The sequence below is a fragment of the Setaria italica genome, chromosome I, assembly GCF_000263155.2.
Source record: "Setaria italica strain Yugu1 chromosome I, Setaria_italica_v2.0, whole genome shotgun sequence".
NCBI classification, from domain to species: domain Eukaryota; kingdom Viridiplantae; phylum Streptophyta; class Magnoliopsida; order Poales; family Poaceae; genus Setaria; species Setaria italica.
The window spans coordinates 6,700,419-6,727,956 of record NC_028450.1 but is presented as its reverse complement, the minus strand read 5'-3'; the positions used below and the strand labels follow the sequence as shown (position 1 = coordinate 6,727,956).

The 27,538-nt window shown below is 43.8% G+C and overlaps 3 protein-coding genes across 3 annotated transcripts; 1 reads left to right on the top strand and 2 right to left on the bottom strand.

The window, feature by feature from the left end:
* Positions 1-14,373: 14,373 nt before the first annotated feature.
* On the bottom strand, positions 14,374-17,874 carry LOC101758555. The gene is made up of 7 exons (XM_004951717.4): positions 17,312-17,874; positions 16,979-17,038; positions 16,470-16,718; positions 16,075-16,151; positions 15,387-15,463; positions 15,169-15,301; positions 14,374-15,079 (listed from the first exon to the last, which is right to left on the bottom strand). Exons 1-7 carry the CDS (start codon positions 17,748-17,750, stop codon positions 14,924-14,926), a joined length of 1,191 nt encoding a protein of 396 aa, XP_004951774.1. The 5' UTR covers positions 17,751-17,874; the 3' UTR covers positions 14,374-14,923.
* A 2,612-nt stretch (positions 17,875-20,486) lies between these two features.
* On the bottom strand, positions 20,487-21,155 carry LOC101758959 (60S ribosomal protein L27a-2). Its single transcript, XM_004951718.2, has one exon. It carries the CDS (start codon positions 21,080-21,082, stop codon positions 20,645-20,647), a length of 438 nt encoding a protein of 145 aa, XP_004951775.1. The 5' UTR covers positions 21,083-21,155; the 3' UTR covers positions 20,487-20,644.
* Positions 21,156-22,374: 1,219 nt separating this feature from the next.
* Positions 22,375-26,120, top strand: LOC101759360 (phosphoglycerate kinase, cytosolic). Its single transcript, XM_004951719.4, has 7 exons — positions 22,375-22,530; positions 22,619-22,819; positions 24,130-24,207; positions 24,295-24,555; positions 24,916-25,233; positions 25,417-25,575; positions 25,669-26,120. The coding sequence occupies exons 2-7, from the start codon at positions 22,625-22,627 to the stop codon at positions 25,864-25,866; spliced, it is 1,209 nt and encodes a 402-aa protein (XP_004951776.1). The 5' UTR covers positions 22,375-22,530; positions 22,619-22,624; the 3' UTR covers positions 25,867-26,120.
* Positions 26,121-27,538: the final 1,418 nt, after the last annotated feature.

Below are 27,538 nucleotides of genomic sequence, written 5' to 3'. Positions count from 1 at the left end.
CCCATTTAAGTTTACATTTTCAACAATGGGTTGATTTAATAATGGAATGTAAAATATTAGCTAAATTAGAATGTAAAACATTTGCTGGATAGCTCATATATTATGATACTTACATTCCTTTGTGCTAAGATTAGAATGGTTGACATGTTGATACAATTGAATAGCAACTTGGGCACCTTACTTGTCGCAACTTTCTGGTGTTAATGATCAGTCAATAATGCTACAGAATATACGTTCAGAACCTTAAAAAACGGATGGATCGACATGTTGCAATAGTTTGAAAGTGCATTTGGTCCTCTAAGTGGGTTTTGGTGTTGATGACATGCATAATTAAGGGACTAATGATTTTATCGAGTAACTGACAGGTTTAAATCCTAAGAAGTGCAAAGATGAAAGAAAGGAACCCCAAATTTGATTGAAGAACGGTGTTGAAGCATAAAGAAAGATCTTTTATAGTTTCTATTTTTGAATTTGAGTATAGGAACACTGTACTATAAAGGGGGATGTGGATGGATAGCTTGAAAATGTCAAAGTGCTTGTTTGAGATGCTAACCACCCATAAGAGACACCACTCACACACTTGCACATTTATTTTCTCAGTTTCTGTGAGTGTCGGAAGTTCGGACACCTGCCGGAAGTTTTCAATAACTTCCAACAGGGGATGCTCAGCGGATTTAATTGAACAGTGTCGGAAGTTCCGACCTTATGTCGGAAGTTCCGATAATAGGCACCGGAAGTTTCTAGTAACTTCTGGCAAAGGGTTCCAGCCGTTTTATTTGAATTGTGTTGAAAGTTCCGACAAGCACATAACAGAACTGAAATGGCTAGTTTTTGGCGCTTGAGTATTTATACCCCTCAGCCCCCCCTTCATTTGCTGCTGACCTAACCCGAGACAAACACCCTCTAGAGCATTCAATACTCCTCCCCACTCCCTCCTTGAGCTAAATCTCTGAGAGTTTTGAGCTAGGGCTTGGGTGAGAGAAGGATTGGAGGTGTGAGACTTGGGGCTTTGAGTGTGAGGTTCAACAAGTTCATCTCAAGAGCACTTGAAGCATTTTCGGCCTTTGATTTGCGTTTGTTACTCTTGAAGCTTGCTTTTAGATGGTTTGGCGTTGCCCATTTGAGCGTCCTCTTTGTGTAGTGCGCCTGGAAAGTTTGTATCACCCATCCTCTTTGTGAGGATTCAGAGTAAGTAACTCAATCCTCCTTTGTGGTTGATTGAGAGAGGTAAAGGGTTAGCAAGGACTCAGCTCTTTGTGAGCTCCTCAACGGAGACGTAGCTTCTTTGTGGGATGAACTTCGGTAAACAAATCCTTTGTCTTGTGTGCTTGTTGTGTTCCTCTTGTTCTTGTTGATCTAGAAGGTTGTTTTGTGCCGATCTATATATTTGTGAAGTTCCTCTTATATATATCACCTGCAGTAGTCTCTATTCATACTTCTAATCTTTTGATTCAAATAGAATTGGTAGTTTCAAGTTTTATTTTGAATTTTGTTCAGCTCATTTCCTACCGTCGGAAGTTTCGCCCCTGTACCGGAAGTCCTGACCCTATTGGAAGTTCCGACACAGTGTCGGAAGTTCCGACGTATCTAATACCGCTACGAAGTTTTTCAGGAAAATTTTAAAGTAAGCCTATTCACCCCCCTCTAGGCATCACAAGATCCTTTCATAGTTAAGCATCGATGTTGCAACTATTGTTTCTGCATGTTCACAGTGAATGTTGCATGAAACTGGTGTTTATGTTGTGGTGGAAATTTTCTATCCAGAGTCAGACGGTGTAGTCATTTTTACATATTATTTTTTTATGTTGCAAACAATGACAGCTAATGTTGCACTAGGTAATTTTTAATATTTCATCGGAACGTCTGATGAAAAATTTCCCATCCGACGTCTGAGCGGTAGCAGCAGCATTATTCAATGTACTTCTTATATTATGTATGTGCTGCTTAAAACATCGCCCAATACGTGAATGAAGGCATAGTGAGCTGACTTTTGTGGCCACACTAGGACATCAAGCAGTTCTCTTATCATTTAGGTGGTGATTTCGCTCATACCAGGTAGACCACCCTGACGGCGAGCACGTCGGTGCAGTCGTGCACCAAGTGCATGAGGTGGTGCTCTCGAAGATGAGGTAGAGGATGTCGATGGGCGTGCTTGCATTGACCAGCTATGCATGGTGGATTTTGGTCAACGTTGCCATCGATCCGTTTCTACTACCTTAGATCTTGCCGTATATGAAATCATAGACGCAGTAGCAGATGGCTAACAGGACCGGTTTCGAATAATTTGAATTCAAACACAAATACCGAAGCAAACTAGGTCTCCTTAGAATAGAAAAGGCAACATGAACTCAAGAACATAAAATGAATACAAGAACAAATTCAATGTGCACAATGTTTTTTTTGACCGACGAGGAGCCCCAACGAAATAGGCCTAAGTCGAAGCCTTGCTTAGGGTCTGGTTGTTTGAGCTTTTCTGAAAAGATGTTGCTGGCTTTTTGCTTCTGAAAAGCTAACACTGGCTTTTAAAACATGTGTTTAGCTTTCTGAGCTCAAAAAGCTACGAAAAGCTCATAAAAATGAACTTTCCAGCTTTTCATATAAACTCAGCTTTTCTTCCAGCTTTTCGGAAGCTACGCGAGAAGTTCACTGTTTGTTTTGAGCTTCTAGCTTTTCACGCTGAGAAGCTGCCAGGAAGCTCAAACAAACAGGATCTTAGTCACTCCACTCCATATCAAAAACGAAAAGGTATGAAAATGTTGGATGCGACAGATAATAAATACTATGACAGGTGCCTTCAATTCTTTTAACTTTCTATGGATCACCAGCCACAACATTATTTCAATTCCATTATTCCATCCAGACAACTATAAGATCACACAAATGCAACCTACTTCCTCCGTTCATTTATCTCCATCGCCTGAGCGTTTTCCTTTTTTCCATTAGTCTCCATCATATTAGCTTCTCATCCTGGTTTTCTCGGTAGCGCGGGCGCATGACGCCTCATTTCATTTGCGGAGTCGTTACTATGCTACTCCTTCCATTATCTCTTATACGTATCCGACGTTTCCTCTATTTGCCCATCGACTAGACTCTTTCGTTACCGCGACACCGCGCCATCAAGTCCCCAAGCCATTGTCGAGCCTCAGCGCCATAGTGGCATCTTGAGCCATGGATGGTCAGGTCAGCCCTTTTGACGAGAAGATTGTTCTTGGTGTGAACTAGGCACCGGATTCATGCGACAAAGAAGAAGATGATCAGCAGGAATCACCCGTGGTAGAGAAGCTTGTTCGTGGTGTGAACTGGGCGCCGAATTCATGCGACGAAGGAGACGTGGCTGAATGTGGCGGAACCGCCCAACTTAAGCTGGTTTAAGTGCGCCTAATTGCTATCGGAACAGCAATTATCCGAAACGCACCTAAAACAGCATAAGTCCGGTAGTCCGTCGAGGGTCCCTAGGACTCCTCGAAGGATCCACGACGTGTCTCATAGCCATACATCAGGATAATATCCGCGATGGGATAATATCAACAAATATTACATTTTTAAAGACATAACAAAGGTACGATATATTACAACCATAGTTTGAAACAACTTAATCATGCAGGTCAGTGTGGTTCTAAGAATTTAAAACCAGTCTGAAAGAAAAACAAACATTTAAGTTTCATTCTAGAGTATCATGAGACTCATAAGATACCCTAGGTCTTCGGGGCTTCCTCTTCGGTGAGTCCCTGCTGGCTTTCTGAAAACAACAACAAGGGATCCCCTGAGTACGAAGTACTCAGCAAGTCTTACCCGTCTAACCAATATAATAGCTTTCTTTGGAAGTGTATGCTTAGCGTTTTGGTGTACTTGGCTAATGCAATTTTTGCCGAAAAGCTTACTACAAGTGATACCTTAGTTTTATCTTTCATTTGGGTTAAGTTATTACCTAACCATTCTAAATGATAACAGAAGTAAAAGCAACCACAGCTGTTAAGTCATACATTACTTGACAACAGGAGATTTTATATCGCATGAGTTGATACTACGATGCTCAACAGTGATCAAGTGCATTCATAACCGAGAATTGCGGCGATCCGGATCTAATTACATCCTGCAGGAGAGTACCCCGATCACCAGCATTATACGACTGTTCCGGTCGTATCTCACAACCTCTCGATTAGCAAAGTCAATGATTAGGAATACAACTACCCGGACCCAGGGATGCACCCCCACATGGGACCCCACGTCTGGCCTGATCTCCATGTGAGTTTCAGGCTACACCCCTGCCAATCTCCAGCACGTCAAATGCGGGTACGAAGCATTCCTGATCATAGAATTTACTAACCTACTGGGCTTTACTGGTCCCATACCCAGTAAGTGATCAGATGTTATCACTTGATCAGCGGTTAAGACACGAATCGGACCTTAACCAGATTAATCTAGCAGACAGAACTACATCTCTAGCTTCTGTCCGTATTCATATTCCAGACTATCCTTCATAAGCAACATGTATGACTTAAGAGTTTTCCTTAAGGTTGGTAACCCAATCATGTAAGCAAGTAAGCAATTCTAGACTTGGGTAGTTTCTAGGATTTGAACAAGTGGCAAAGATGTCCTTAAATCAAGGCATGATCATACACAAGAATAGGTTTCATCCAACTCCTAGACTTAGTGCATGCAATAAACAAATAACCTATAACTAGTCACATGAAATAACGACTCTTAAAATAGATAGGTATAAATGCACCGGGGCTTGCCTGGGAGCAACAAGGTTAGTTCTTCGGAAAACTTGTTTATTGAAAGAGGCACTGCGAATGCTTTCCATCTCCAGCTGAAATCCATGAATTCCCACTCCAGGAGTTGTGACGTCTACGATTTAGTATATGCAAGGGTTAGAGATGCAAACTTTTGAATACAAGACTATACAACTTTCCTTCATGATAAAGTTGCAAGCCAACAAGGACTAGACAATTTATCATGATAAAGTTGCAAGCCAACACACAAAAACCCGAAAAGATTAGCCCACCATTCTATTCCCTTTACTAAACCTACCTTAGACCTTTTTATTTATTTTTAAAAGCATTATAATAATTTTCTAATCTCAAAAACCTAATTCCTATGAATTAATAATGATTTGTGGATAATAAATCATTTTTCAAATTTTTATACATTTAATAAAGTTTAAGCATTTATTTAAATACCTTAGATAAAAAGGCATTAAATAAATACCTAAATTTTTATTATTTTTCCTAGGGTTTAAGAATTTTAATGCATAAAGGAAAATAAAACAATCCTAATAAAATTGGTTTCACTAAGTTTGGGTACTTCTAGAATTTCCTGGAATTTTAAATGGTGAAAACCCTATTTAATTTATTTATCTAATAAAAGAAAACCTAAAGTTTAAATAAAACCCCCGGCCCAAACTTTTTCTCACCCGTCTTGCTTCTACGCACTATCACTTCCACCTATGGCCCACCCGGCCTCCTACTTTTCCCTCTTTTCTTCACTAACGCGTGGGGCCCACGGCCCAACTTTCTCCTTCTCAACCATTCGCTGGCCCACTCTTTTCTTTCTTCTATTTCCTCTTGGGCCGCACGGCTCGGTTCCTTCCGAATGAAAAACGGCCCACCTGCTCTCTCTCTTTCTTCTTCGAAGGTCACCGGTCCAACAAGCGCCCACTCCTTTTTTTCTATGCTGCGCGGGCCAGCTGGGCCGGCGTTTTTCCCTTGGCCCATGACGGCGACTGGCTCTTATCCTTTTGCGCCTGCCCCCTCCTCCTAGCGGCTAACACGCGGGCCTCCTTGGTCAGGGGCATCTTCCTCCCCTGGCCAAGAACAGAGGCGCGCCGGACCGGTGGGGGCTCGCCGGCTGGCGGCTCGCCGGCGACGGGGTCGGGCCGGGGAAGAACCCCCAGGCCGCGACACTCCCGTGGGCGGCGTCGGCGCTCCGGGAGGTGGCCGGAGATGGCCCCTCCACGGCGGCGGCGGCTTGACCGGCTGCCGGCCGTGGCTTCACCAGATGACAGCACAACCGGGTCCTTGACCTCCCCCTATGGCTCCTATCCGACCCCGCAGCGCGAATAGGATCCACAAATTGAAGAAAAAAGGACGGCACAGGAAGCTCACCGGCGGATGGTGGTGGCGGCGGGCGGACCAGTATGGCGACGCTTACTGGCTTGCCGACAGGGAGGTGAACTTCGGTTGGGTTGGGGGTGTCATAGAGGGGTTATGGAAGCTGCTTGATGGGTGAAACGGGAGGGGAGACAACGGCGTGGGTGAAATGGCCGGCGGCGGCACTGATTTGCTTGAGCTCTGCTTCTGCCGATGTAACACGGCCGGTGAAAAGGATAAGCGCGGGAAAGCAACGTCGTGCTCTTCCATCGCGCATGCGTGCCACCTCAACAACTTGAACGCCTGCGGACGTGGCCGTCGTTTTGGCCGGTCATGCGCGAGAGCCGGCGGCGGCACGACTCTGTCGTTCTGATCTTTCTGTTCTTTTTCCTTTCTTCCAAACCGACACGTTCACGCCTCGATTGCTCGAAATATTTCATCTCAACTCATAGAACTCCTTTAAGAAAACTTGTAGAGTAATCCGAGCACTTTAATTGATAGATGGGCCTCTACTCGAGATGAGCACCCTAACACCGAGTTTTTGGAGCTCCAAGTTCCTGTCAGGTTGTACAGTTACTGAATTTTTGCGATTCAGTTCGACAGTCTTCAACTGTGATTGTTTACTCTTCTTTAGCACCAATTTCCGTAGTCCAACTGTATTCCATATAGGCCAACAACTCCTTATTTGTGTTCTACAACTAATAAGGATTCCATTTTGCACCAGAAACCATATAGCCTTTGCACTGAAGTTTCCTGAAAATTGCTCCAAATATTGCTAGTTAACACTGTTTCAGACTTAGATTTTACGCAGCTCGAGAATTGGCCGAAATAGCTAGAGTGCTGACTTTGAGCTTTGATTTAAATTTGATTCTTTCGCTATCTCTGAGCAACAACACCTTATTAAACATGTCCAAGGATCATACTTCACCGCTGTCTAGTCGCCTTTGCTCACTTACTTGAAAAATTGGGCAGAATTCGGTTTCAAACATAGATACTCGTCATGTTTTCTAGACTTAAACTTAATTCGGCAAGGAGCTCGAAATCTGCTCAATTGCTGAATTTTGGTTCCAATTTGAATTCAAACCTTCCACTTTCTCTGGACAACAACTATTCATTTACCTTCTCCATAATCCATATTACACTAATGTCCAAAAACATCTGCTCACTTTTTAAAGAAATTTCTCCAGAAATTGGTTCTAAAGGCAGGTACTCAATATCATTTTCAGACTTAACCAATTTCCAGCAAGGTCGCTTATTGTGACAAAGTGCCAACTTTAGGCCTCCATTTGAAATGGTTCCCTCTGTTATTCCTGATCCACAACACCCAAATTTTGGAGTCCAAAGTTCATACTTCAATATGGTATAGTTGTCCTGATTTACTTATTTGAGAAATTTGTCAGAACTCAATTCCCAAAATGGACTCTGAGCTGTTTTTCTGATTTCTTGTTTTCGGACGGTGAATAGTAAACGTTGCTTTTCATTTCCTTCTCTAATTTCCTTTGAGCGTTTAGGATCAAATATTATTCCAAATTTTTGACCCTTAAGTTCTAATCATCTTTACACTTCCACTCTATATTTTCGCCAAATTTTTCTGAATTTCAAATTCAAAATTCAAATTTCGGCCAAATTTGACCCGAATTTGATTTTCGGTCAATTCCTTTTTCTTTTCTTCTCGAATCGCTTCCAATTCTTCAAAGTCACTTTGATGACTAAAAATGGCGGGTGTTACACTGAAGGAGATGAACCTGATGTCGTTGTTGATGCCCTACTGGAGCTGGCTTGCACTAAGGTTAGCAAATTTCAATCTGACAAGGAGAGGGACAAGTTTTCTAAGTTGTTACTCCCTGTCTACCTTCCTCGGTTGTATGGAGATGATGAACAGGATGTCAATGATGCCACGGTAACTTTGTTTTGGATCGCAGAAAAATCTGACATGTACGGCAACAATTAGTATTCTTTCTTTGATCAATTTTAGTGTCTGTTAAGTGGTGCTATTGGATGCTGTAATTTTAGTATTCTTACTTTGATCAATTTTAGTGCTTGTTATGTGATGATGAACAGTGCAAACAAGTTTAAATTGAGATTAACAGATCAATGCAAAGTCTTATGATAAATTCGACAATACAAGTATGAAGTCTAATTCCTAAACCTGATCTGACAATGCAACTCCATCCTAATTCTATCCAGCCTAAAACAATTCTAAGTATCGACGAATCGCATGGCTTGATTATGAAGCTGCAAAGGGTACTTCAAAGTAATGGGAAGACATCCTTGCAGCTCCAGGGTCTTCTTCTTCATGTGAGGGATTTTGTAGTGCTGGCTGCCATTATGCTTCGTGATCTCCATCATGCAATCCTATTGGGTTAGGAAAATTCAGTTCAATCTATCCACTGGGTAGTTCTAATATGCCTCATCAACCTTTTGAACAATTTCTTTAATGTTGTTTGGTGTACCTTTCTCAAACAATGCTTGGATTGCTGCAAAAAATTCAAGATCCAAGACGTTCAAATTAGGTAAGTTAGGAGGTTGGCATGTTAGACTAATGTCCCAACCATCAGCTTCGGCGGTTTGCACAAACGCTGGATCATCTACGTTGATGTGGGTCCTTGCATTGTCTTGTTGGATGAAGATTGGCATCCCTCTTTCTTCCGATGACCACTTTGCCTTCAATGATGGTAGAACTTTGTTCACCAAAAAGTCTCGACTAACATCCTTTGTTACCGACACCATTGCCTTATTTACAGGGGCACCTCTCTCCCTATTTGGACTCTTTCTTTTTGCTGGTTCTATCTTGACAAAAGGAAAAATCCCTATTTTACCATCAAATGTGCAATTTTTATTTGCATCATATCTAGGTCTTGTAACCATAGCTAGAAACATGACCTTTTCTATGAAATTCTTACTTTTAACAGTACGTTGTGGTCTTTCCTCATTATTGGCCAGATAATATTTCTGGTTCTTACATGTCCTATAGAACCATTTTTCGTCAATGTAAACAACATTGTACATGGGTTTGAAAGATAAGCCATTCATCATGGACAAACAATATTTTACCTGAGCTTTTTTGTTCTCATCGGTTAAACTAAACTTAAGGTTATTAGTGTGACGACGAAAGTAGCCTTCTTTGAACGATTGTAAAGAGTGCTTTTCTTCACTCCTAAAGCATTAGCGAGGTCTTAAAAGGTTGCCCGCTGCTTGAGAGGGATGTTTTTCATGGATTCCAAATCAATTTCTACTCGTTTCTTACCACAATTCTTAGAATACTTGTTCACAATTCCTTGTATGCCACCGTCTTGACTATTTTTCCAAATAGCCTGTACAACTCTTAAAGGGACACCAAATTTTTTAGCAACTGATTTTGAAACTCCACGGCAAAGAATAGGTGGATCAGTTTTTGACAATAAGTTAATTTATATGGCGATCTTTAGATCATCCGGATAGTACTTCCTCCTTTTGTCATCGGAACCTAAAAATTGTATGAAAACAGTCACTAAAGCTTGTATGGAACAACACTGAAACATGTATGACAAATCAACTTAATGTAGTTCACTGCAACTCTAGTGCACTTCACTGAAACTCTATTACAGTTCACTGAAAAAGCAGACTAAATAACCGTACCTGAAGCTTGCACACCATCGGCTGAAGGTTCAGGTAACTGCACTCCATCAACATCACCTTCATAAACTCTATTGCAGTTTATTGAAACAAATGTAGGAACATAATCAATTTACTAAATGATGCAGGGCATCACCTGATCCTTCATCTTCATCAGCAGCCCCTGAAGCCACGTGGTCACCATCTCTAGGACCAGTTATTGCAAGATCTCCAGCACCAGTTACTGAATTTTGCAGGGTATGGACATCTACTTCCACATCTGTTTCTTCATGCTCATCACCTATGACATGAAACACATATATAGAAAATTAAAGATGGTAAACAGAAGGAAGCACCTAGCACATCGAAGATCATGATTAACCGATCACCTTGGTATCCTTCATCCCAAACCATATCATAATCAAGTTCATGATCAGGGCCATCCCACTCCGCTATACCATCCCAATCTATGGGCACGACTAATTCTGGTGGCTCTTCATTTAAGTCGATCTCTAATCCGAGCATTGGTTTTATTCAATCTCTAAATCGGAGACAGAGAGAGATGGAAGGATGCCAGCCATGACCGGCTTATATAGAACATGGCACACCGAGGAAAAAGAAAGACAATAGCGGCAAAAGAAATTTGGCTACAAAATTTGAATGCAGAGCAAAAAATTGGAGGCATGGAGGCCAATTTTTTCATCGCGGGTGGGCTAACGAAAGAAGAAAGAGAAAGAAAGAGATGGGCGGCCGATGGAGGACGCGGCAAAAAGAAAAAAGAAGAAGGAAACGTGATCTGTTAGCGCAGTAACGACATTTGGAGCGCGGTTAGCGGCAGATTTATCGGTAAATCAACTGACGCCGGCACAGTAAAATAAAGCTCCGGATTTATTGTCAATCGGGACTCGTTGCTCACGATATTGGACACCGTGCCCGAGCCAAATGCGACGGAGACTAATGAACGGAGGGAGTATTACATGGTAGCATTATTGCTCCCTGCTTGCAATGCCCGGCCTTCCACCGTCGGTCCAGGCGGTGAGCACGGCGGCGGGTAGCAGAAGGGGCACTTGGCCACGCACTCGCTGTGGGTGAAGTAGCATGGGGGCTCCGGCTGCTCCAGCACGCAGCAATGGCAGGGCTCGCCTTCCACGCACTGCAACCCTTTGTACACGCACATCACCAGCTCTATCTTGCTCTCATCATTCACCGGCGAGGTAGAGCTGCTGGCCGCGCTCAAAGAACTAGGGCATGGGGTGGTGAGGTGACTGTCGTTTCTTAGGTAGCTCTTCTCCGTTCCACCTCCATCCTTGAGCGCCGGTGAGCGACCTGGAAATTTCGATGTGTTTTGTGTTCATTGTTAGTGCGATGAGAGGAAACAAGAAGGTTTAATTTTGTACATGTACTTACAGTGCACGCACAGCGCGAAGCATCCAAAGAGCAAAATAAGAAAGGCAGTCATCGCACACGCTCTGCTGCCACCATGGCTACTCCTCATATTGGATCTTGGTTTTCCTAAAGCTCTATGAATGTCTGAATGGAGTGGAGCTTTTGGATCTTTATATATATAGATCTTCAAATATAATTTGGGAGGTATGCTGACGAACTTCTAAGATAAATGATGCGGACAACGGAGAAGTTAAACGTGTGTGGATGCACAATATATTGTCAATCTTAAAGATATGTTATATGATTATTAGTAGAATAATATATTAGATATGTTATATATAATATGTATAATGATATATTAATGTACTGTACCTACATTAATTGTTTTGGAGATTGAAAGATTGGAAATGTTAAGCAACAATCCAGAGATTGTTGTTGGCATCATTTCACAAATGTGCACTCAGTTTATTACTGGAAAGTAACAGCCGTGAGACAGGTTTCGAATTCGTGATGTAAACACAAGCCACATCTTTACTTTTTTTGTTCGCTTTCTTTAAGAAAACCAAGCCAGATCTTCCAAGCTAATTTCAAAGCACCAAGGTCGTTCAGCAGAGAAGAGATAATGGCCGGGCCAATAATGGCCGGGCCAGATTCATTCATCAAGATCGACTGCCGGACGGCATTGTGCACAAGTTAGTTCAGTTGATGTAATAATAACTAGCTAGAATACCGTCTGAATCTGCCACGCTCATACACACATGTACAGAAATCGGTTAAAAACCGAGAGCCATTGAGATAGCAAAAGCATGCAAGTTCCTGGACAAAATATTTTAGTTCAAGACTACTGTCAGCTATATGAAGATGAACACTGCTATTTTCAAAACAAATACTAGCAAATAACATGGGGAAAATTAAACGATGCCAGATGCATTCAACTTCCCCATTCTTTTGCACCATTACACTATTATTTTTAGTACATTTCAACGATTTTAAAGTAACTAGCTAGTATAAGGTACCATTGATTGATACATGCAGCGACGACTGTCCTTCCTCCGCCATTTCATCTGGGCAGCGGGGGTCACAGGTAGGGCAGTTGGCCTTGCATTCGTCGAGTGTACAGTAACACTGTGGCTCCGGTTGCTGCAGCTGGCAGCAATGGCACGGTTGGCCGACCACACATTCCATACCCTTGTAGGTGCAAAACACCAGTGTTATCTTGCTCTCATGCATCATCATCCAACAATGAGGTAGAGTTGACGGCGGCACCAGCATGGGTCAGTAAGAGGGTAGTAGCTCCGTCTTCTACCTCCATCCTTGATGAGCAACGGAGAATGCCGACCTGACATTTAACATTTATTAATAATGTGACATATACTACTCCATCCGTTCCAAAATGTAGGTCGTTTGACTTTTCTACATACATAGATTTTGTTATATATCTAGACATAATCCTATATCTAGGTGCATAGTAAAATCTATATATCTAAAAAAGCCAAAACGACCTACATTTTGTAACGAAGGAGACAATACTACATGAATGTGGAAAGAATGTGATTTTGTGTATTTACTTACACTCCACTCCCAGTGTAAGGCATTCAAAGAGGAAAAGGAGGAAGAGGATCATCGTACACACTCCATTGCCGCTCATATTCTACCTCTAGCAACACCGGAACTGTGTGTGACGGTGTGAGAATAAGATTAGACATATGGAGTGGGCTCGCGCCTGGGTATATTTATAAGAGGCTCGAATATATTTTATGTGACATGCTGAACTTGAGATGCATTGGACGGTAACTGAAAAAAAAAGATTACATGTTTTATTAGGAGACATGACAACTGGACATTGCAATATATGTTGTATATCTTCAAGATATGGTATATGTAAGGTGTATAAAAAAATATAACTGGAAAAAAAAGATGGCACGTTTTATTAGGGGCCGCGACAAATGGACATTGCAAGATACGTTGTATATCTTGGAGATATGGTATATGCAGTGTGTAAAAAAAAAACTCGGTAGCGCGGTGCATACGCTGTCGGCATGCAGCTGCATTCTGCGAGCAGGTGACAGATGTCATGGATGGCCATTAGTTATATTCATGCTGTTAAATTTATCAACAATCAAATTCCATGGACATTATAATAATAATAATAATAATAATAATAATAATAATAATAATAATAATAATAGTAGTAGTAGTAGTAGTAGTAGGAGCCGCCGTCACAACCAGAGCATGCATATTAAATTAAACACAACTTCAAAATTAGTCGAATAAAAAGCTAAACGGCAGGTTACCGACTGTGTTTAGCGTTTAGAATAACATTAATACCAATTCAAAACAATGGCAAAACCGCAAACTAAAACTAACAATGCCAGGTAGCATATTCTTCCATTTCTCATTTTTCGCGCATCAGTACAGTATTATCGATCATTCCCGCTCCACCCGCCGTTCTGACAGATTTTATTAGGACCACGATCTTATTATTAACAATTAGTTTAAGGTAGCATTGGCTACCGTATGCCACGAACGATGCCCTCCCGCCGTCGTCTCAGGTGGGCTGTCAGGGTAGCAATCCAGGCAGGTGACCAGGCACTCGGCCTTGGAGCACCAGCACCGTGGCTCCGGCAGGTCAAGCTGGCAGCAGTTAGCAGGTGTCGCCGTCCGCGCACCGCACCCCCGTGTAGGCTTACATCGTTATCTTCTTCTTCCTCTCATCTGACGATGAGATCGCACTAGCACCAGGAGATGATGTGCCCGCGTAGCTCTTCGGCTCTTCGGCTCTTCGTCTTCCTTGATCAGAGGATGACGACCTGAGAACACACGTCTTGCGTTCATCAGCAGTGCGATGGTAGCGAGCATGGTGCCATGAACAGGAAGGCTCTGTAGACGTATGAACTTATAGTTTGCACGCAGTGCGAGGCATCCAAAGATCACAAGGAGCAAGATGGCGGTCGCGTACACCGTGCCACCACCACCACCACTGGCACCTCTCATGGTGATCTTGGTTCCTTTAACTCTTGCTCGATTAGCGTTTGTACTTCGTTAGTCAGATAATCAGATTGGACATGCACATTCAACTATACTTGGGTCATGAGATATAGATGCAGATGAAGCTTAGAGATGCATCGGATAATTAAACGGGGAATATGCAACGTATGATCTATCTTCGAGATATGTGCTATATAATTTGGAGAATAATTAAAGAATTAATTGTAGTGGCGTAGATATGCATGATCTTTCGAGATATGCTGTATAATTTGGAGAATCAGCAATTAGTTGTGGTGGAATCTGCAAGCAGATGGCACATGTCATGGATTCTCATCAATAACACGAATGGCCAACCAGCCAGATACTGTACGTACATTAACTGTTTTTATCAGACTGCACAATCATAAAATGTCTTTGCAACAATCCAGAGAACAGAGTGCCGTTGGCTTCCTTTGACAAATGCACCCCTCTGTTTGTAACTGGAAGGAAAAATCCTGGCTGCTGTTGTTTCTCCGCTTCGTTGTTCACCAATTTCTCATCCTACCTATATTCATATACATTCATCAAGAATCAATATGTCATATGTACATTTATTATATCTGCCACATACTAATCACATGTTAAAATGGGCTTGGGTGGGTTCCTTCAAATCTCCAGCGTATCAGTTGATCTCGTTGGCCCCTCAGATGCTTTGGCCTCCTTAACCCACCTCGAGGGTTGTACGCCTTGCTTTCAATAGCATTGTTGTTTCTACGCGGACCGATCTTTCCTGTGAGGCTATCAAGGAACGAAATTGCAACAGCATCTTGAGTAATCTGACGAGGAAACCTTGGTTAACAGGAACACACGATCAATTTGTCGCATTATCTGTCAGAGGCAATGGTTTCTTCTATCCTTCTGATTACGACGCTGAGGCTGTGTCCATCTTCCAGAGCTTTGACCACTGCTCTATGCGCTTTCTTGTGCCACTTCAAAAGGTTGTAAGATTGCATGACTGACCAACGAGCTCGGTTCGCCATCTGATAAGCAATAGATAAGTGCTAAACATTAATTGGCCGTATATGTTCATTCAGAACTAGGTAAGAGATAACAGCAGAGTAATACAAACCTGTGCAACAGAAGGCGGTGGGTTCAGTAGAAGACACAAACTCCTGAACAGATTCTCATCATTTTCTCCACCTTCTGCCTCCCCATAAACAAGTGCTTCAGCAGCAATTCCGGCAAACAGAATCATGGAGTACCTGCAATTTTACTCCCGTAGGAAAAGTCAAATGCTGCCCAAGAACTCCAAGTACCAACATTCAAATATACGATTAGTTTATGTACCTGTCAAATGCCGTACTTGATAGATGCCCGTCAGCAAGTTCTTTTTCCATCTTTTCATCCCAGAACTGAGTCCCTGCCTGCAGAGGTATGGAAGCACCACGAGAGCATTACAACATTTGAGAACTGTATGAAGGGCATAAGGCGAGTAGGTGACAAAGGCAAAAGGGAATGGCAGCATAGCTGAGTTCAGAAGAAAAAGGAATGCACAACATGTGTACAATCAAAAGCAAGAAAAACTAATTATGTACTACAAGTAATAAGGCGAGCTATATAAATACAAGAGATGCCAAAATGTCACCTCAAATCTCATAGCATAACATCACATTTTTTTAAGAATAATATCAAGCTTTATTCAGAAAAAGATACAAAACATTATATATCACAATTTTCAATAATAGCTGCTTCTGTTTTTAATCATCTGATAGATACAAATGTGACACAGACAGAGAGTAAAAGAACAATGTTAATGGTAAATTACTAGTTGTCAGAACTTTCATAACACACTGCAGATTACAAATTTCGCAGAACAGGAAAGGCCTCTTGCAAAAATTCATATTAAGGCCCAGCCCTGAAAAGGTGCAGTTGAGTTTTGAAGTGACAGAAGTTACACTGTGTCACTGGATAATAGACAGAAAACATCAAGCACAACAGATAGATAGCCAAGTACTAAAATTAACAATAGGTGTACCTGGCCCTGAATGCCCATTCGCAATGCCACAAATGGATCCAAAATGACTCCTCGTATCGGGCAACCCATTAGATAGGCTACACATAAGTTCAATTTAGTAAGGAACATTGCCAAAATAGAATCTCAGAAGTCAGATAAATCACAAATTACACACTGGAAAACTTGTAAAGTGAAAACTACTACTCCCTCCGTCCCAAATTATAGGTCGTTTTGGCTTTTCTAGATGCATAGACATTATTATGTATCTAGACATAGGGTATATCTAAGTGCATAATAAAGTCTAGGAATCTAAAAAAGCCAAAACGACCTATAATTTGGGACGGAGGGAGTACCATATAAGGGATGCCAATTAGGAGAAATGGGAAAACAAAAAGGCAGGAAAAGTTTAGCCATACCAGTAAGAAGATGGCCTGCTTCATGTACAAGTATTCGGCGCTTGTATGGAGGCCAGAAAGATGAGATTTGCGCGAGACAAGTACCACCAAGGAAGATTGCATCAGTTGTTGCTAACGCCAATACAGCGCCCAATTTAGGCCGTAGATCAATCCCTTGAGTTAGCAGAAAAGATACACCTCCAAGAAATCCAATGAGAACATATGGAGAGCTTCCTGATAGACCCCATTTCTTTGGTGCAAGCTTTTCAGCTGAAGAAATTAATGAATAAAAAGATTAGACTTCTATACCATCATGATGATAAGTCACAATAGATGAGCTAAAGCTCCTGTGAAACAAGTATCAGCCAGTAGAGTTTTCCAAATTTGGGGGGGGGGGGGGGGGGTGGAGTGTTTGCAGTATGAGTATAAATATGAACATTCTGCCATGTTGTAACTGTTAACCCAATGCACGCAATCTTTGAGTGAAAGATGATACAGTAGAAGAGAGGGGATACTGTCTCAATCCTCACCTTCCAACCCTGTCATCTCCTTCAAAACTGATGGTGTCACTTCTCTTGGTCCTTCTAGAACTGCAGCATATGAAATGCAATGGCAGTCTGAATGAGATGGCAGCATCTATAGAACACTGTAAACGTTAACTGATAAACCATAAGCCAAATTCAGATTGGCTATTCCTTCAAGGCTTCAACCATACAAGTCAGTACACCAATCAAATCACTAATTGTCAAATCCTGCACATCCATTTCAGTGCTCTATTTCACAAACAACTAGAAACTGAACTAAGTTCAACGCCAAGTTCCAATTGTGAAGGCAATTAGCAATTGCGTCAAGTCCCAACTCACCGATGTTCTTGCACTTGCCGAAGTTGGCGAGTACCCCACGGTCAACGAGGAACTGGTAGGCCCGGCCGACGAGGCGCATGTCGTCGGCGTCGATGCAGGCGTCGAGCACCTCCCAGTTCCGACCCGGCGGCACGGGCACCGCGACGACCTGCGTCGCGGCGGTTCCCGCCGCCGCAGCAGCCGCGGGCTCCACGGACTGCAGGAAGCGGAGCGCGCGGGAGAGGTCCTTCCTCCTGACGGCGTCCTCGAACTCCCGCCACTCCTTCACGGCGCCCGCCTCGTCCTCGAACTCGCGCCACTCCTTGACGGAGCCCGCCCGGAGGCTGGGCCCGCGGCGCGGGGGCAAGCACGAGGAGCGGAGGGAGCGCTTGGGGAAGGAGGAGGAGCGGGCGGAGGCCGAGGCGAGGGGCAAGTGGGGAGAAGCCGTCGGCGACGCCATTGGTGCGGTCGCGGAGGTAAGCAAGGAGGTGGGGTTGGGCGCTCGACGTGGCGTCGTCCAGCGCCGGAGGAGGAGGACGCCTCTGGTTCAGTTGGGCCGGATCCTGCTGTGTTGTCGTTCTCGTTGAATGCTTTAGGCCTGGTGAGTTGGAGGATAGTGAAGTTGGAGCTTACTACCTTTTCAGTTCCAGCTCACTCCGTAGTGTCACTGTATGAAACCCAGGAAATTCACTTCCCGATTCAGGCTTCTTTCACATGAACTTTTCAAATCCCCGTCGCTAACGATTTAAATTGAGAAGATTGCAAATGATGCGGTGGACAGGACGGGCACCGATTGCCAGCACCACATATCATCGAACTATTCCATCATGAGGAAAACAGTAAAGACAGGGTCGAATCAGGGAGTTGAACTCTGCTTGCGAACAGAGCAAATTTCGCAGCTCCGATGCAACATGCTTCGAGCAAATGCCGAACTATTCGGACCAAGCAAGAATCAGAAATTCACGCACCAAGGCACCAGCATCCGATGCAACAATAGAATGGTCAACGTGCCACGAAATCTTGTGGCACCACCAGCCTGGCGAAAGAACCGTTTGATTCTGCCATAGCAATTCTCGTTGGCTAACAGCAAGCCAAAAGGACTTTGACTTGAGCCAAGTTCATCCTTCATCTTTCAAATTGATCAATTTAATCCCTCAACTTTCATTTTTATCAAACTCGTTCTTGTTCAGATGTGGTACTCCATACTAGCAGGAGACTAATGTAAAAGGTCCCTTTTGCCCTGGGCTCCTCCTTCCCCTCCACAATTTCCACTTGCTCGTCTTGATGGACTGGACTCTCACGTACCAGCGCATCATGCCGGTCACCCTCCCTCCTGCCACTGGCTCAGGCGACTTCTCCACTCCCGCTGCAGTTTCTTCTGCAACTCCGTGAACAACACCATCGTCAGCAGGATCCTCTTAGCAGCCTCCAGTGGCAGCGTGCTTCTCGGCGTCGATGACGGTCTCGACTTCTATCAGCTCCTGCAGTGCTGTTGTGTCTCGCTCTCCTCCCCCTGTTGTTCGGTGGTTTCAGATTTTGCTGACATGTTGTGCATAGACATTGCAATGGCAGCTCTGCATCTTAAAATTGATGCTGCAGCTGTGTCACCGTTTGGACTCCCCTCCATGTCATGATCTTCTTGATGGTTGCCGGTCTGAACTTAGTAAATATAATTGCTTGATCTCTGGGATCGGGAGCAAGGATTATATATAATAATACTACAGGGTAGTAGCTAGCTCCTAGATAGATGCGCTTGCGTGCATGTCGGACGTTTCAGATCATGGAACGATGGAAGCTAGTGTTGAGATTGAAGTCTGCATGCATGGTACACGAAGAGGATCAATCAAGCTGTCTGGATTTAATATCGACAAGTGCACTTGAGGAGAGGAGGAAGAAACTATGGGCAAAAATGACTTTTCTTATTAGTCTCGTGCCATCATGGAGCACCATATTAGTACAAGGATAAGTTTGATAAAAAATGAAAATTAAGAGACTAGATTGGTCGTTCTGAAAGTTAAAGGACGATCTGAAAGTTAAAGGACGAGCTCAGGAAAAAAGAAAAACGTGTATTTTACCAAAGGAAAACATCAACGAAGCCCTCTCGTAAATTGCAGAACCAGGGTCCACGACTCACCAAAATTTAGAGCAATGCTAACAAACCATGATTGACACAGCTCACCACCAATGTTTTCAGAGTACATATGCCTCAGCTGAAAAGGTTATCCAATCCAAATTCCAAATAACCATGGTCACTGTAGATTTTCCCCTATGGTCATGACATAAACAGCCCACAGTTACAAAAGCAGAAAAAAGGAGAACTTTCATAGCAGACGTGCCTCATCTATGACTCTGCGGCATAATAAAGAAGCACCATCATAACTAAGAAAGCATTGTATGAAACAGCCAATGTGAAACAATTTGCAAATGGAAAGCTGTCTCGAGCATACATGATCGAGAAAATACAGGAAAGAAGAATTTCTGAAAATAACAACATAAACAGCGGCACGATCAACACAGCTCACAACCACCCAAGTCTTTCAGAGTGGATGAGCCTCAGCTAAACAGACTTTATCCAACCAAAAAAAAGAAAATGGATCACCCAAGAATTTCTGATTATCATGACGCAAACACATGGATCACCAAAGAATTTATGATTATCATGACGCAAACAACCCACAGAGTGCCAAAGCAGAAAATTGAACAACTTCATGAATGAATATGCCTCATCTATGGCCACAGGCCCACAGCATAATCAAAAAGCAACATCAAAAAATATGGCGCATCATATGAAACAACTTGTAGGAAGCAAATTACAAATGCAACAGCACAAGATGGCATCATATGAACAACTTGTGGGAAACAAATTATAAATGACATGCCATCTTGAAACATGATGCACCATAAACAGACGTGCACCAAAGAATTCACAATCCAGCAGATCATCCACAACTTATGGATGCTAGAACACACTAGCAAGAACTAGGAGCTAGGGCTCAAAACAACTTATGAGGTGCCATAAACAGACTGAAAACGTTAGCTCTTTTCCTTGGGACGTCAAGGTTGCAGAACAAAACATTGCCTACCCAATATTACAGACTTAGACGTATCAAACAAATGACAAGATTAACATCGTTCAATCAGCAGTACGACACTGAAATTAATCACGGCTAGCAGTAAGAGATCTCAAGCAATGATATATCACAAACATCTCAAGGAAATGAACTGGCATCCGTTATAAGTGCACAAAACCGGGGTTTCATAACTCATGTGACGCTGTCTCACAACGCAGGATCCACAACAAATTTAGAAGTTCTCTTAGCGCAGACAAAAAGATGAAACAAGATGTAAAAAGACCTATGCGGTGAGCACGACGGCGCCGCCGGCTGCCTTGATCTTCTTCTCCGCGACCTTGGAGATGAGCTTGGCCTTGACGACGATGGGCTTGGGCGGCAACATCCCCTTGCCGAGCACCTTGAAGTAGCCGAACTGCGTCACGTCCACCAGCGGGGCCTTGTCGCCGCCGGCCTCCGCGGCCTTGTCAGCGGGCACCATCGACCAGAGCCGCTCGACGTTGACCGACGGGCAGTAGAACTTGTTGCGGAGCTTGTGGAAGTAGCGCATGCCGACCTTGCCGAAGTAGCCCGGGTGGTACTTGTCGAAGAGGATCCGGTGGTGGTGCATGCCACCGGCGTTACCGCGACCTCCAGGGTGCTTTCGGTGCTTGCCGATGCGGCCGTGCCCCGCAGACACGTGACCGCGCTTCTTGCGGTTCTTCTTCAGGCTCGTCGTCATCTCCGCCGCTCGCCGCTCGCCGCCGCCGCCGGGTGATGGGGTTGGAGGGGAAGGAGTGGTGGGAAGAAACCCTAGGAGAGGAGAGATGTTATAAGGCGAGCGCGTGGCGTGGCTACCGTCGGATGGGGAGGTGGAGGATCTGGGACAGTTGGATTGGGTGGGCCGTGGACGGTGCTTCCTGCTAGGGTTTTTCCTTGGGCTACAAATTAGCTATATGATGGGCTGGGCCTTTTTCCGCCGAACTAGTTGGGTTTCCAGTTGGTAGGCCCGTCCCGTCTGGCCGAATGTTTTGGGCTACGTTGGCGAAGCAGCAGCCTGCTGGGACTTCTGGAACTTCAACGATGGGCTGTTAGGCTCTTGGGCCAAAGAAAAGTAAAAAAAAGATTTAGTAGAAGATCAAAATTGCATACAATCCTTTCCTCGACGAGAAAAAAGAACAATGTTTGCAACAGTTTGTGGTGTATTTGGTTGGCATCGCGGATTGTCAAGATTATACACATGCAGAAAGTTTGTAACACGCCTAGCTTCGTGACAAAATGCCGACAAAACACACACTTTGAGCTGATTTTGATGCATGTTGCAAGCGTGAACGGATGTTTTTCTCACAACAGCAACAAACAGCTACTAGCATTCTTCGGGTTTTTGCAAAAAAAAAAAAGAATCATTCAAACACCGTACAGAGAAAAGCATGCACGGCACACTACCTGTTGTCGTGGGAATGGTACATGGCATCAGCCAAGCAAACCGGCCTCCGCCTGCCGTATCGCCTTTTCGCGATACCAAGGGTGCTCAGTCGGCAGCCACACAAACAGATGTGGTGGGCCGGCCGAGGAGTTGCTCAACATCGCCGCCGACGAACTGTGCATCGGAGAAGAAGTGTGGCTGCCGATGATCGACAGGCTCGTTTCAGCTTCCGTGGCAACGAGACTGAAGGACATGAGAATCCGATCCCACAGGCCCCCAGCGCAGCAGCTGCAGCCACACCATAACAATGGTCCCTTGTCCAGCTCGGAGCCCACGGCCGAGAACGAGAGGCCACCCGTTGCCATTTGGCCTTCTTCGCCTTCTCCAGTTCCACGCACCTTCCAGAACCTTCCTTTCCGCCGCGTCCCCCCTGGCCCCCTCTCCCGTTCCAAAACCGTCGAGTCCTCGCCGTCCATCCCCAATCCGCGGGCCCAGGAAACCCGCAGGCGCCGCGCCCGCCGCCCCCTCCTTTCCCCCGCTCCAAGACACACCTCTCTCCCACTGACGTCCGGGGCCCGCCGAACACGACCCCACGTGTCACGGGCACGCACCACCGCCCGAATATTCCGTGCCATCGCCAAACCCGCCCTCTCTATAAAGAAACGGATCACCCCCATCCGATTGGCACATCCAAAGCTCACATCACCACCACCGATCTCATCGTCGCGTTATCCTTCGCCTCGATCCGGTTCTTCCAATCCACGGTGAGTCTTCCCCGCCGGTCGTGTTGCTGCGCCCCGGATCCGTCGCCGTCGGGCTCCGAGCACGGGTTTGATCCTCGCGGCGTTGCAGGGAGTGATGGCGACCAAGAGGAGCGTGGGCACCCTCGGGGAGGCGGATCTGAGGGGGAAGAAGGTGTTCGTGCGCGCCGACCTCAACGTGCCGCTCGACGACGCCCAGAAGATCACCGACGACACCCGCATCCGCGCATCCGTCCCCACCGTCAAGTTCCTCCTCGAGAAGGGCGCCAAGGTCATCCTCGCCAGCCACCTGGTGAGTATGCTGACGCGGCCCACATCTCCATCACGCACTGTTAACTAAAAGCTTGATTTGCATTTAAGCCAAGATGCTGGGCCGTGGAGGATTGAGTGGATGGGATGGGGTTCTGCGTGATCACAGTGCCGAGATTTGACTCTGGCTCTAGTCAATTTGGGATTTAAATCACGGTTGTGACGCAAAAGTGCTGTGCTTACGTTTATGGCAGTATAGGTGGGATTAATTTGGCGGCTCTGCGTAGGTATGGGTGTGCTATGATCTTGCGGCGAAGGCGGCCCAGTTTTAGTTTGAGATCTGTAGTTTATGTTGGCCCGCAGCGCTGCATGCCTGCAACTCTGATCGACTGCCCTTGCTGTAGTTCATTTACTGTTAAAACGGTTGTTACTGTTGCAGTTAAATGCCATGAACGAGCATGCAAACAGTGCTGAGTAATATTGGCATTATTTCTTTAGTGTTGTTTTCTGAGCTTGTGCTTGGCCACTATCCGGGATATAATCTAGCTAGCAGTTCTACTACCAGTATGCCTTTATATTTAAGGAAAATGATCAGCATGGTTCAACACGGATTCTAGTGCCACCATTTCGATTTCTCAATAAATCTGCATTTAAGAATTAACATCATGGATATGAAGTGTTGACCTCTCTAGATTGTTTAAGTGGATTGTTTATTCCTTGTCAAATACATGGGGTGTTATTCATCGCTGTTGCTTTCAGCTAATGCAAGTTCATTTTTCTATTGTAGATTGTTGAATGTTGGTTTAGAACCAAAATGTGCCTTTTGTGTTCTAGTTAGTTGGAACCTAACCCATTTACACAATCTATGAGCTGTTTCTGATTCGCACAAGCAGGGTTATCGTTAATTGTTTCTTTCAATTTTTTCGTCTGCTGCAAACATCATTCCATTCATTGAGATGCGAGGGGGGGGGGGACAACATTTCGTTTATCAGACAGAATGATAGTATATTTGGCACCCGATACTAGATGCGCAACAAGATATTTACCAGTGATCTTGTATCCTTTGCAGTTTGAACTATTATTATAATTTCCAGCAGAATGCATTGATTTTAGGAACACAAAAACTTAAACAATTACAGTTTAGGTTAAGGAATTGTTTTTCTTTTAACTAATTCCCATAGTTGCTTATTTGAACTTGATTGAAATTAGCATGCTGCCATGCCCTCATTAAACAATCTTTGTGATTGTGATGTTTCTTATGATTAGTAACATGGCAGCAAGCATTTATGTTTAGCAAGAAGCATGATTTGTGCCTTTTCTTTTTCTGATGTAATTTGCTGCTGTTATTTCCAGGGTCGTCCAAAAGGTGTCACCCCGAAGTACAGCTTGAAGCCTCTTGTTCCACGCTTGTCTGAGCTCCTTGGAGTCGACGTATGCTGTGATCTGACATTGGGTCATTATTGTGTTTTCTGATGTCTCTGAACTAACTAATTGCTGCTCGTGTTTCTGCATAAATAGGTTGTGATGGCCAATGATTGCATTGGTGAGGAAGTTGAGAAATTGGCTGCTGCTTTGCCGGAAGGTGGAGTTCTGCTCCTTGAGAATGTTAGATTCTACAAGGAGGAAGAAAAGAATGACCCTGAGTTTGCTAAGAAGCTTGCATCTGCTGCTGACCTTTATGTAAATGACGCTTTTGGCACGGCACACAGAGCTCATGCTTCAACAGAAGGAGTTACTAAGTTTTTGAAGCCTGCTGTTGCTGGCTTCCTCATGCAGAAGGTAATAAAATCTCAGCCCTGCTGCTCATGATCTGCCTATGTTTGTTGAACCCCCCCCCCCCCCCCCCCATCTCCCGTGTGTAAGAGAAAAAAATTGTTTATCTCCATAATAAGGTCCTGCTTATGTAAAGTAGGAAGTGTTAAAATGTATGTACAATGTATGCTCCCTGCAGTTTCAAAATCCTGGTCTAGTAACATAGATATTTACATATAGCTTCTGAGGAAAATGCAATGAATTACTTGGATCCTTGCATTTTAAATATGTTTATTTCTTCTTCGAAAGCAATCCTTATGTACTTTTAAGATTGGAACAAGTTTTTCAGAGCAAAAGTTTGTTTGACTAATAATTTAATTATCCCAGGAACTTGATTATCTTGTTGGAGCTGTTGCCAACCCAAAGAAGCCATTTGCTGCCATTGTTGGTGGATCCAAGGTCTCGACCAAGATTGGGGTCATTGAGTCTCTGCTGGCAAAGGTTGATATCCTCATCCTTGGTGGTGGTATGATCTACACATTCTACAAGGCACAGGGATATGCTGTTGGAAAGTCTCTTGTGGAGGAAGACAAACTTGAGCTTGCAACCTCACTGATTGAAAAGGCGAAGGCAAAGGGTGTTTCTCTTCTGCTTCCCACTGATATTGTAGTAGCTGACAAGTTTGCACCTGACGCTGAGAGCAAGGTTTGTTCATTTACACATAAACACTTCCATGGCACTAACAATTATAAAGTGGAGTTTTTCTAACATTCTCGTAGCAGCTCAATGTGAATAGATGCAGCATGTTAATTTGCATGCAAGTTTCATTTGCAGCATTGTAAAGAGATTTTCATCTATCTTTGATGCTTACTTGAACGCCTTTTACAGATTGTTCCTGCCACTGCTATCCCCGATGATTGGATGGGTCTTGATGTTGGCCCTGATGCCACCAAAACCTTCAACGACGCGTTGGACAAAACCCAGACTATTATTTGGAACGGTCCGATGGGAGTGTTTGAGTTTGAGAAGTTTGCTGCAGGCACTGAGGTAATATAGTCTCGCATTACATCAATAGATTTATGGGTTCTCCCTTTTTGTTTGCTTGAACGTTTTGGTGTCTTGTGTATTTGTTTTCTTCAGGCCATTGCGAAGAAGTTGGCTGAGCTTACAACCACAAAGGGTGTCACAACCATCATCGGTGGCGGTGACTCTGTTGCTGCTGTTGAGAAGGCTGGGCTGGCTGACAAGATGAGCCACATTTCGACAGGCGGTGGTGCGAGTTTGGAGCTGTTGGAAGGCAAGACGCTCCCAGGTGTTCTTGCCCTTGACGAAGCCTAAGCTACTGGAGCTAACTCAGCTGGCTTCAGCCTGCGTGTCATTTTGTTTTGGACCATGGTGTAACATTGCAAAGTAATGGATCTATGGGCTTGAGATAGGCTTGTCATCGAGTTTTGCTAGATGAGTCGTGAATAAGCTTTGACTTCCTCGCTGCTGAGTGAAGTGACCGGAATTTGAAAAATTGGAGCTAATAAACTCCCATGGATGTGTATGATATTTTATTTTGCAGTTGAGCATCTCTGTTTCTGTTGCAATATGGCTTTTTTGTATGGTCTCATATCCATCTCCCTCGTTCTTCTGGAGTGGTAACTGCATCGACACTCCAGAATACACATAAACAAACTTGGCCCTTTCACATCTTCAGGTTCCTAAATCCATAGAAAATAAACATCTCATGAAATTTTTACAAGGCCGATATCCTATTTTATTAGTTCGTTCAACCTTCTTACGACAAACTTTGTTTGCTTTTCAATTCCACTAGCTAAGTGCCGTATTGAGCTTTACTTTTTCTTGTATAAAACATTCTCCATACATGGCCTTCTTTAAATTGAAAATTTATATTCCATGTTTTTCAAGTGTTCATTGAGCTTTAGTTTACTTTCATATTCATATTCCCTGCATAAAACATTCTCCATCCACGGCCTCGTTTAAATTGATATTTTTTATGTTCCATGTTTTTGACTTATGAAAAGAGATGTCATCATTGGACCTAATTTTCCAACTACTGGTAGTTGTCCAACCAAAAGCGAACTTCGCCACCATCTTATATTTCAGTCGACTTCGATGCTTGTCCTTTTCATGATCTGCAGCCCAAACTAATAATTGGAGCTGCCTGACCTGCAAACAAATGAGGAAAAACATTAGGGAGAAAATGATCCCTATATGCAAATCACAAAATAGATTAACGCCACTGGAGTAAAAAAAACAAACTGATGAACGATAAGTCCAAATCCTCTGCATGATCTACAAAGATGGCCAAGATGAACGAAGACAGGCGGCTTTGAGATGGGAATAAGAAGCTTTTCCGAGTTCTGAACTGAGGTCAGCATGCACAGCGAATCAGCTGAGCCTCTTCCATGGAATGTGCGTGTTATTGCGACTGAACAGGGCGCCTAAAGGAGAAGCACAAACACCAGAATCTTGTTACATGCTTTTGTTAGTGAGCACAGCCTGAGCTGCTTGGCCTTTTGGGGGCAAGGAATCTACTAATTGAGCGTCAAACATGAATGTCTAAATTTGGTTAAGATGCTTCTCACTGTAGTTTCTTCCTGCAACACACTGTTCTCATAAGTACTTGTCGAAATTGCCTGTCCATATCTGTTTCATCTGTCTGAACTATTGGACTGTAAGAAGCCCTTGACATGATAATAACCATGCATAGTTGATTATTTGAACTCAGTTCTCGTACACAAAAAGGTTATATTGCTGTACGGTTTTGTCAATGCTGAGATTCTATGCATTGCAGGCTTTATATTTATATGAGTAACTTATAACTTTTTTTAGATGGTATGCTGAGTACTAGACAGGCAAAAAAGTGTTCATTCTGCACTGTAATAATAATTGTTAGAACTTATAACTTTATAGATGGTATGCTGGATCAATCTTGAACTAAATCTCATTGAAGCATGTGCAATGAACAGCACTGAATTCTAGAGAACAGATGGACAACACT